Source organism: Fragaria vesca, linkage group LG3 (assembly GCF_000184155.1).
Source record: "Fragaria vesca subsp. vesca linkage group LG3, FraVesHawaii_1.0, whole genome shotgun sequence".
NCBI classification, from domain to species: domain Eukaryota; kingdom Viridiplantae; phylum Streptophyta; class Magnoliopsida; order Rosales; family Rosaceae; genus Fragaria; species Fragaria vesca.
Window position 1 is genome coordinate 8,064,678 of NC_020493.1, and position 11,364 is coordinate 8,076,041.

Genomic DNA, 11,364 nt, shown 5'->3' on the forward strand with positions numbered 1-11,364 from the left:
CTCATCATGCAAAACAGTAATCCATGTAAAATGATTCTCTTGGTGTAAACTTTTTTGGTGTGGTTTAGTTAATCCATGTAACATTGTAACTACTAACTATTTACTACTTTTTTTTTTTTTAAAGGGAGAGAAAGAGAAAAGCTTTGAACATTATTTTTTTTGATATGATGTTGCTTCATCAATTAAAAGAATTTCTCCATTAATTCTAGGAATATGAGGGACATGGATCATTTCATTGAAGCTCCAGCCTACTTCATCAACTGCACACTCATCATTTATCTCCAGCTGACTCGGGCCAGAACATGAACTAGATGGCACCACTGTGCATGCTACTTCGTTTGGATAATCACCATTTGATCAATAGTTCCTTCTGGATGGACAGTGCTAATCATCTGCGTGAATAGATGTTTGTGATTGCTCTTCATCTCCATGCGAGTATCTAGAGGTTTCTGCTACAGATAGTTGTGAATATTCTTCTTGAAATGTGTGTGCAATCATCTCATCATTCTATACATGGTTAGATTCAGTATTATATTGACCTCTAATATATTGTCTCTGATAGATGTCATTAGCATCATGTTGTATCATGTCACCATATTGACCTCTAATATATTGTCCGCGATAGATGTCAATAGGATCATGTTGTATCATGTCACCATATTGGACAAAATCGTAAGCTGAATTGCCATCAAAAAGACTAAGAGCCCACTGCATAATGCCTCACTTATGCTCTTGGCCAACCATCTCCTTAGAAGTGCATATGTTGGAAAATAAAAAATTGAACTTCTCCCCAGAGTGACGATGGAAGCCCTAAGTTCAACTTATAGTGATATCCAAGAATCTTCGACTTAGAAACGCTTTTTCTTTTAAGCAGAGTCGGGGTGGTGAAGTGATGTTATGGGTGATAAAGCTGGAGCACTGAAAGCAATGACAACGAGAACAGTGGTGGTGGAGCTGATGGCGGTAACAAGAAGTGTAAGGAGCAGAGTTATATCTAAATTAGGATTTCTAGGTGGTTATTCTAATATGGGGAAGAACAAACGCCTCATTTTTCAGATTACGGTCTCCTCATTCCTCCCACTCACTTTTCTCCCACCAATACCGATAATTCATCATCTCTCATTTCCTTTCGTTAGCAATTACAAGCAATTGCAACAATCTTAACTCTTTATTTTTGAAGTTATCATAATATTTCAAATTTGAGAGAACTAATTTATCCGAAGCGTTTAGATCATTTCTTGTTCCTTTTTGGGTGTGACAGAAAACCAAGGCCTAAAACAAGAAACTAAAATAAAACTGGGTAGTGAAAGTTTGTGCCCAAGAAACAAAGACAACAATCTTGTAGTACGTGAAGGGTTGCAGAGATCTGAGTAAGAAGGTTCACGAGTGAAGTAAAGGTGTAAGATCGATGTAGACTGTTTCTGTTGACTGACTAAGAAAGAGAGTAGATTAATTCGTCGACACAAGTTTGTTCAAATATAAGTTTTAATCGAGTGCCCTTGGACTCTCAGATTTGTGTACTCTTATGCGAGGCTAGGGATGTGCAAAAACTACTCTGCACTGATTGGTTATTCACCGAGTTTGGTGGTGCAGGCAAATGCTCAATTGCGTCAGGTATGCTATCATCCGATTTATCCCTCCGTAATGCGTTGGAGGTTGATGGACAGCTCAATGCCCAGGTGCTCAATAAAATCCCAACGAAGAGTAGAACTATCTTAATATACTAGATGAAATAAAAATCACCATCTCAGTGTCACTAATGTGTCAAATGTTCAAGGTATATTCATCACGGATCCCTACTTCCTTAGTATGCATAGAAAGCTTTTAACTGAAAATTTAACAACCCGAAAAGGGATATATGTCAAAATTTCTATGTAAACAAGTTGGGGGGGAACCAGCAAAACACCGCTCTAGAATGAACAATGGTAAAAGAATGAATGTAAAATTAAACTACAAAAATTCAAAAAGAAAGGATATGAACAATAACCGAATGTGGCAATGTACGGTCCCACGTTGCAGTCCCCTGAAACTATGTGAATAGAGTTACAACATCCCTACGGTATCCTCTCACAATCAGAAGTCTAGGCACATTCTCCACCAACAAGTCCATGTATTCCATGTAGAAGTATGCTGGGTGGTTGACTGGAGGAGGAGGTAAGCTAACGAGTACAACTGCAGCCATTCTTGAGTATCTGAGTATTGTCGAATTTAACTTCAGAGTAGTGTAAAGAAACTTCTCCACCTGCTGCTCATTCACAATTACCTGTTTCCCATCCGCCATCAGCGGAGTCCCATGTTTCTTAGATGTTGACTTCATCTCAGCCAAGTAATCAGCTATCCGCTTTTGAGCAGCATTATACGCCTCCACAGATTCATCTTGAGGAGCCCCATTGTCTGCTTGCATATCCCACGATTTCATGGTTACAACTATGACTTCTGCATGCATTCGAAGATCATACAGAAACTTCTTCACATCAGCCTTGAGCCCCTCTGCATCAGTGTCCTCCTCCGCAATGCAGAAAACTTGAATTTTACAACTTTCAAAGCTTTCCTTAGTGAGGAGGAGTTGAGAAAGAAGAAGCATGAGACCTCCATCTCTTACAATCCAATACAGATCAATAGTACCATACTGCCTCTGAAACTCATTGGGCCATTCGTCGAGACCTTTGACAATAACTACTGCCTTGTTTGCAACTATGCAGTCATTTATTATTTCAACAAAGGTGTTCGGAATTTCTGTTAAGTTTTCACGACGCCATATTTCAGGATACCGCATTACCACAATGTTTGGCTTGAGATTGCCAAGACCCATTGTTTGGACAATGCCGCGAAAACCTTCAGACATACTGGGGGCGACAACAATCTCAGCTACACCTTCACAGTGCTTGTACTCAATGTAAGCATCAAGCTGCTTGCAGGCAGCCTTGGCATCTTCAACACATTCAGGGTAATCACCGTCTAGGATAGACACAAAGATAGACATTCCCCTGCCCTTCTTCTTCATACAGTTGGCGAAGTCGGCAAGTTTAGGATGGCAGGGAACATTCTCTGGCAGCTTCCCCCAAGGCCGGCAGAATATCAGGGGGATGGGATACCAATTCTTTGGGTGCACTTGGTTTGCTGCAAGTAAAGTGAGAAGTTAAGCATGAAAAAGCTCAACAGACTTGCACATAAGCATATTCTCAGTGATATACAGTTCCTTCTGCCCCAAAGTGCATATAACCTTGGTGGCCCAGATCTTTGAATAGTAGGTAAAACATTGAAGGAACTAGAGTCACTTTGAAACTACTCAGTTCTACTCCATGTCAAATACTCTGCTAGACTCCATAGGTAATGGAACAAGAAAACTGGGGTAAAGAGATGCATGCATGCAGAGGACAAGTACATGCAAGGCTACTAAATCCATAAGTTAAACAGTATAAATTTTCATAACTCAAAGTCAGAAAGCATACAAAAAAATCCTACTAAAATGATCATAACTTATTAGGTACTGTAACTTTTAAATGTAAACACACCTCCCAGCGATCGAAGACTTCGGAGAGCTAGCTGAAAATATGCACTCTTGAAACCATCACCCCAGTCCCCAGCCTTTCCTTTGATGCTCACATAATAATATATAAGGCTTGCAAGGGCTAGAGACACTACGGTAAATGCCCAAGAGATCAAGAACATGATAACTGCAGGAAATACATACCATATAAATATAATCTACACAGAAAATCAAATTTAAACTGCTTATACACATAAAGATACAACAAGAACCACACAATGACAATAGGAGACATCATTTAATCCATCTTAACAGTGATAACAGCGGCTAACACAACGCATAGTCTGTATCTGGTAGCACAAATTGCATAGAATCACATTTACCTTCAATACTGAGAATCCTGACAACTTTGTGTTTCTTTGATGAAATTGTTTACAGAAAGAAAAGGCGCAGTTGAAAACAAAGTACAAAACAAGTCAAAGAAAAAGCATACCTATACATAGTGTAGCTCCAAGAAGAGAGAGGCTCCAATGGTGGAATTTCCACCTAGGACGCCAGCTGGGAGCATCTAGGAGATCCAGAAGGAAGCAAGATAAGTTCACACCCGCATAACACAGAAGGAAAAACATAGTTATAGTTGGTGTGATAAGATCCAGATTCCCAATTATAACACACGCAATACAAAGGAATGCGGTAAATAAGGTAGCGAAGTGAGGTTCACTCCCATCTGCAACCTTGAAGTAGTTAAGAACAGGTAAGATATCATCATTGGCTATTGCTGCAAGCAGACGGGGAGCACCAGTCAGGCTTTGAAGAGCAGCACCTAAGGTTGAAAGAATTATTCCTACGTAAATGAATGCTGGGTAAGGCCAAGATATTGTAGCCGAAAGTAGCCTGCAACAGAAACCTTGGTTTCAGCAATAAAACAATTGTCAAGGTACACACACTGGCTAGTATAAAGTTTTTTACTTTTTTTGGCAAAAAAATTAATTAGGTAGAGATGGTATCGCGCTCCTCTGATTATCAGTCAAACTTGGACAACTACCCATGTCCTAGTGCTCATTTACCATACAGCATCTATTTCTGATCTTCGTTTTCTATCCCTTCAACCTACTTTTCTCAAATACTCCCATCTCTTCTTAACCACTGTGCTCTCTCATCAAATCTGGACAGTACATGTACATATGGTATCTAGCTATTTCCCCATATCAATGGTACTTTGTTCATATTTTGCAATTTGCACTATGGATTCGATTCTTTTTCTTTTTCTTAAATCATTATTTTTATTTTATTTAGTTATTGATGTTACTTTGTTTGGGTTCTGAATTTTCTTAATATTCACATACTTTTTTTTGTATTGTCACAACTATTTCTCTCTCTCTCTCTCTCTCTCTGTCTCTCTCTCTCTCTCTCTCTATCTATGCCCATAAAGCCCTTAAAATCAGCATTTTTGCATTTGAAGTTGACAAAAACCAGAGTTTTCAGCAGTATTCACCTCAGATTTATTTTGCTTGGTTTTAATAATAATTTGATTTTTTTTTAATTTATCCACATCCCAAAATATCAGAGAAGTTGGTGAATAAAAAAGAACTATAAAAAACTTGCCAACCTGTCGGTCAAAAGCAAATGTCTGGTGGCAATGGCTCCAAACAATAACACGGAGATCAAATACATAAAAGTAGTTGTAAGAGTTGCAGCCAATGTTCCAATAGGAATGGACCGCTGAGTGTCTTTCAGTGAGGCTGATCGATTTGAGCCTGCCATAATTCCCGTCACGGCAGGGAAAAAGAGACCGACCATTGCACTGGAAACAAAAGCAATGACATAGTTTAGAACCAATTTAAAAAAAAATTCACCATCCTACACCAAGACATTTAAAGTGTCATCATGCCTAGGAGGAATAGCTTTACTTCAAAAATTAAAGTTTCTCCAACTCCTAAGATTCAGATGAAAAAAAAAAAACTAATAAAGAAAAGTAGAATAACTAAACTTACAGATCTTTATTTTCCTTTCTTAAGAATTAAAAAATTATTTATAGTTCAAAAAAAAGGATGATCAAAGGGCACAACCAGAAAACAAGATCTATGATCTCTCTATGAACTATAGTAAAAATAAAATTCATAAAAAAAGAAAAGTTCAATGCAGGTAGCAGGTCCAAAATACAACATAACAGAAGAAAGGGAGCAACCCTAAAATGAAGAGGAAGTCAAGTATTAATGCATGCATATATTTAAAAAAGAGAGATGGATATAGCAGAGCATCACACAGAGGCAACAGGACAAAAGAATGCAATAAAAAAAGACAGAAAAGGAAGAACAATTATAGAAGTTGGTCAGAGCCTAAACCCTTGAATTAGAATTTCATCATTGGAAAGAAATTCTGAATCTTTTGTAGAGCCCAAGTAAATAAATAAAGGACGTGACCAAAAATTTGAAGATCGATCGTATCAGTTAAAGTACCCTCCTACACCAGACTATGAAGAAGCACATGTTCACGTATTAATTAAATCAGGCAACAAACTATTAAAGTTTGGAATAATGATGCCATGACATACTTGAAGTCCCAGGGGACTTTTCCATCAGGATCAGGAATGCCAGCGTCATTTGTCTTCTGATACTGCGAGTTCCAATTATCTTTGAATGTATCCAAACTAAATCCCGTGAGTCCCTCTGCATTAAACAGTGTGGTAATATTATTCAATTAAGGCCAGAAAACAGAAGCCATAAGTAGTAATGCAAACATTTGATTGAACGTAAGTATTACAAGGTCAAGTTACTAAGATGGTATAGTTGACCGTTATGATCTGCTATTCATCTATCTACAAGTCATTTAATTGTCAAGGAACTGGAACAGATGAAGCCTAAGACCACTAAAATACACAAGAGTTTCCAACCATTCAAAGTATCTGCATTTAAGATTTCTTTATCCATCATACGAGTTTGGATGGGTTCATATCTCGTTCATATCACTTGTATTTTCTTCCAGCATCAAGGCTTCATTTTTTGTTTCAGAGTATAATTGTTAAAACAAAGAACAAAGACACTATTATTGGTAGAACCAGATAGTGGTTATAAAGAATGTTATTAACTTGAAAACTTGAAAAGTACAAATTTGATAAAGGACCAGAGGATAAGCTAAATATTGGAGTTTCAGAATAGTGGTGACTATAAATACTTGTCTCAACTTTGATAAAGGACCAAAGAGGATAAACAACGATTGAGTTTATTTGAAATAACAAATATCGAAATTCAGATAGAGCACAACAGCACTCAGACACAACAATCTGACCGCACCACAACTCAATAGGAACAGCACAGGTGTGTGCAACAACCAGTATGGACTAATCCTAAAATTCATACCTGGAATTTGTATGCAAAATTATTCCTGGCAAATCATAATGTCTGTATAGATATATACATACCTGTACATATATATATATATATATATATAATTATAACTATACACACCTGTTGGGTCATTCTTCTTCGCCCGAGCAATCCCAATGTAGATGCAGAGCATCGACAATAAAACAGGTATGAGGAATGCGGGTGCAACCTTATTAATTATTTTCACTCCCCCAAACACAATAAAGCATAAAAGGATGGTCACAATTATCCCATAGATTTGCAAATCATGCAAACTCGCACTTTGAACTTTCATGCCGTTAACCGTTGTTGTTACTGTGTAGACAAGATGAAAGAAGGATTGATAAGATACAATAAATGACCTCAATAATAATCAAGCATAATAGTTCTAATGTATTTATACTAGAAACTGAAAAAGATAATATATTTTCCATGTGCACCGACTGTACAAAATTTTGTATTCAAATTGGCTTGGAAAAAAAAAAAGTTGAAAATTTACCAGTGAAAAACCCAGCGCCTGGGACAGCTTTCAAGAAGGTTTCCACAGCTCCCAAGACATAACTAAAACCACAAGAATATGAATCCAAGTTCAGTACTCTTCGCTAAACATAAATACATGCACAAAGAAATCAAGAGACTAACATATTCTGCTAGTTTCAACTCCATTTTCACATACCCCAAAGAATACATATGATTTAAATATCAGTACATGATGACAATAAAGTTAACAGTGGAAACTCACAGAGATCCAGCAACAGCATTTCCTAGAAAGAAACATAACCCAATGCTAACTCCAACTTCTGGACCAAGCGCACGACCAATTAGATAGTATGGTCCACCTCCCTACAAAGCAAAGTGAATACAAACAAAAAACATCATGATGTCCTTCCAAAAACTTTATTCAGAGACGGCAGTATAATTCGTATAATCCATAAAGTGTCTAACATACATTATCAGAGTATACAAGTAAATAACCCTCGTATGAAATGCAGAAACCAGGTTAACATGTAGATCAGTTAGAAAAGAAGCTACAGAAAACAGACCAAATAACAATTCCAAAATAGATTGTTGCCTTCTCTGTAATGTTTTTAAGTCTCATGAATAGTACCTTCATAGCACCATTGGTTGCAATGGCACTCAATGATATTCCAGTCAGGAAAGTACATGTGCCACATAATGTAACCAACAACAGTGAATCAGCTATGCCAGCCATACCAACAATCCTGTAATTTTCATACAATCAAGAAACTACGTTATTATATATTAACTATTGTTTAAAAGTTACATACTTCAAGTCCAACAATATGTTTCTTTCACTGACAATTTCCATATCAATTCATATCCAACTTTGAAAGAGTTCCACGTGTTCACATTTGCCAAAAAACTAACCTCTTGCCAACCCTCTCTATTTGGGTGTGCTTGACTACCCCAATAAGGTCAGATGCTAACTTCTTTTGATTTTTTATCTTTTTATCATACTGCCATGCAAAGGGTATTTATCGTCTTTGAAAAACCATCTCAGTCCCATTTGGCTTATTATATAAGCTCATAATAAGCAACGTACAAAATAAACTTTCGAGTTTTGAAACTAAAACGATTTCATCAGAATATGCAAACAATATATTCTGGAAGTACACAAAAGACAATTGACAAGGCATGAGGTATTTAGAAAACTTCTTGACCATTCAAAAAATACTTCGGCCATCCCTTCATACAGGATCAATTACCAAGTAAATCATACAGCAAAAATAGGATTATTCACTACAAAGAACCTGCAAAAGATTGGAAGCACAAAACTATAGAAAAGCAACATTTCTATGTTTTTAATTTCATTCTTTTATAGGAAACAGCAAGTTTATAAAGATAAGCAAGATAAACACGGAGCATTACCAAGAAAAACGGATGTAGTATATAATTCCCAATATGTTTTGCAGGCATGGGACAAATACACCCATCAATGTACCCGATTTGATGGCAGTTATCTGCATTAATGCACAGTAGTGCAGAAGAAGATCAGAATTTTAAGACGTGCAGTGCCAAAATTTAAAAAGCAGAAAAACGTAATCAATGTGTGGTTACTGTCTACCAGCAGATCTTTTTACTTGGTTGATTGGTTAGCAATCATAATCTGTTTTGAGCACATCAAAGTTGATTTGGATGGCTATCCATAAATTTGTTGTTACGAGAAAACTGCAGGTTAAAATAATTACTTTTTGTTTCTTTACCCAAAATTTTGTCCAAGTCTGAAAAATTGTATTCTACTGAGCTTATTTGTTTAGGTCTCTGTTTGTTATAAAAGAAAAGAAAATAACTTTAAATGAGGCCATCCAGTATAAAGGAGAATGTATGCTCAAAAGGTCCCTAACTTTATTGCAACTCCAATGATTATGGTGACTTCCGCTACTAGGAGCTATCATACAGTGAAAAATCATCAAGTGAATCTCTAAGTAACTAATAGGATGCTCAATAGACTATCGAACCTTCGGTATCCCCTGAGTGATAGCAATAGTTTCACCATCTCTAGGACTCGACGGTACTGCCGCTTGCTCATCTGTCATACTGGAGCAGCAAGAAAAAAAAATCCAGCTAGTCAATCACATGTGAATAACTTTCTAATAAAATTCCAAGATGGAAACAAACATGAATGAAAAGTGCAAATAGTTTCTCCATCCTACAATCGTTTCTCAGAAAGAGATAAATTGAAAACAAGAATTATTTGTCAAAAGAACTTCTTAGAGACAAATAGGAGTAAAAGAATTATTATAGCGCACATGAATCATTTGTATGTGTCTGCATATCCAAATATGTATGTACACAATCAGACTAACAGTAATATGTATGTACACGGGATCTAATATGTGTACAGAATAACAGATAAAGCATATTTGAAGTATGGGTTAGATACACGCTTTATAGGAGACAGCATAGAAAAAAAGAAACAACATTAAAGAGCATTCAAAAAGACATACCTCTTAAGACCGAGAATATTGACAAGAGAATCAAAGCCAAAGAGTTCCAATTTGGATTCTGTCTGGGGGCCGTTGGATTGCACATGACTAGCAGAGGGCCCTTCATTAATGTTAGAGGCAAGGTTTTCTTCAGAGCTCACTTTTATTTTCCTGCCATAGTAAATAAATCAATTACACATGACAGAGATCTTAAGCATAACCTAGTACTGTATAGATCTTCTTTTCATTCAATGAATACTTAATCACCAATCAACAGAAATGTTGCTCAACTTCTTCTATAAGTCTTGACCTAAATTCAAAATGATCCTATTGATACCAGACAAACAATTCACATTACTTAGCCACCCTAATTCGAATATAAGTTCACATCAATATCCTTCTTGTTAGAATAGGCCAATGAGCTGTGGCCTGTTGGTTATTTGGAATAGCCAACACCATCGAGGTCACATGTATGAAACTCAATGGCACCATGGGATATTGTGGGGATTAAAAGGAAAATACAGTAGCACATCGCTTCAATTGTCAGTCCAACAAAGCAATTGACGGCTAGAAATTTCTAATTAAGGTTCCCATACATCAAATGGAATTTCTACTCCAATATACTCTGTAAATCTATAGTATCCAGATGTAAACCCCAAAAAGATATCCATCATCAGCACATGCATCACTAACAAAGTCGAATGCATTGATAACGAATCACACAACATCCCTGCATCGCCAGCTGTAAAATATTGAAACCAGCCATATCTATTTTCTCCACAACTAGAAACCTAACTAACCTACCACTAATCTATATCGAAACCAGAGCATTACACTCTCATATTATCCATATATCCAGATGAAAGCTTCAGCTTAAATTGCATCCATAATCCAATAATAATTTCAAAAGCTTCGTAATTAGAATAGCTGAGTTTACTTATATACAAATTTTACACATGAAATTAATAGCTAAAACACGATTAAAAATCAGAAAAGCTAAGATTAAACCTACACATACTTGAGCGACGATTGAGCGGGATGAGACGAAGAAGAAGAAGACGACGAAGGATCCATGGACGACATCTCAAGCACGGCGCGATCGTCGTCGTCGACCACGGGGCGGTACTTGCGGCCTCTCCGGCCTTGGAACTCGTCGTCTCCGCCGGCCTCGACGTCCGCATTGTCCATTTCCGCGGCTCGGATCTAGTTCAGGAATCGAGATTTGGATCGGCGTCGAAGATCCGGGGGTGAAATGGAGAGAGAAATTGGTGAATCAACAATGGCGGTGATGGAGGAGAAGAGAGAGAAAGAGAGAGACGTCGTTGAATTGAATAGAGCTGGAGAAGAAGAAGAAGAAGAAGAAGGAGAAGAAGAGTCCGGGTTTGGTTTGTTAAGGCAAAAACGCAGGAAAAGGAGAAGAAATGGGAATTGGTGGATTGAGGGACGTCGTCAAATTTTTTGACAAGGAGCACCACGCGCCTTATATATGCTCCATTCTCTGCGCGGCGCCCTCTTTGTTGGATTTTTAACCTCTCTCTCCACAATTTTCAACCTCTTTTCT

At 37.2% G+C, this 11,364-nt stretch overlaps 1 protein-coding gene across 1 annotated transcript; it reads right to left on the bottom strand.

The window, feature by feature from the left end:
• Positions 1–1,910: 1,910 nt before the first annotated feature.
• On the bottom strand, positions 1,911–10,991 carry LOC101312612 (cation-chloride cotransporter 1-like). Its single transcript, XM_004293951.1, has 13 exons — positions 10,822–10,991; positions 9,825–9,974; positions 9,336–9,414; positions 8,746–8,837; positions 7,964–8,078; positions 7,598–7,698; positions 7,355–7,416; positions 6,958–7,170; positions 6,045–6,159; positions 5,100–5,294; positions 3,984–4,384; positions 3,516–3,677; positions 1,911–3,120 (listed from the first exon to the last, which is right to left on the bottom strand). Exons 1-13 carry the CDS (start codon positions 10,989–10,991, stop codon positions 2,030–2,032), a joined length of 2,946 nt encoding a protein of 981 aa, XP_004293999.1. The 3' UTR covers positions 1,911–2,029.
• Between the last annotated feature and the right edge of the window lie 373 nt (positions 10,992–11,364).

Coding starts and splice junctions, on each gene's coding strand:
- LOC101312612 (XM_004293951.1), bottom strand. CDS start 10,991: ATGGACAATGCGGACGTCGAGGCCGGCGGAGACGACGAGTTCCAAGGC. Junction 8,079..8,745: donor TACTACATCCGTTTTTCTTG/GTAATGCTCCGT, acceptor TGAAAATTACAG/GATTGTTGGTATGGCTGGCA. Junction 6,160..6,957: donor GAAGAAGAATGACCCAACAG/GTGTGTATAGTT, acceptor TGTTTAATGCAG/AGGGACTCACGGGATTTAGT.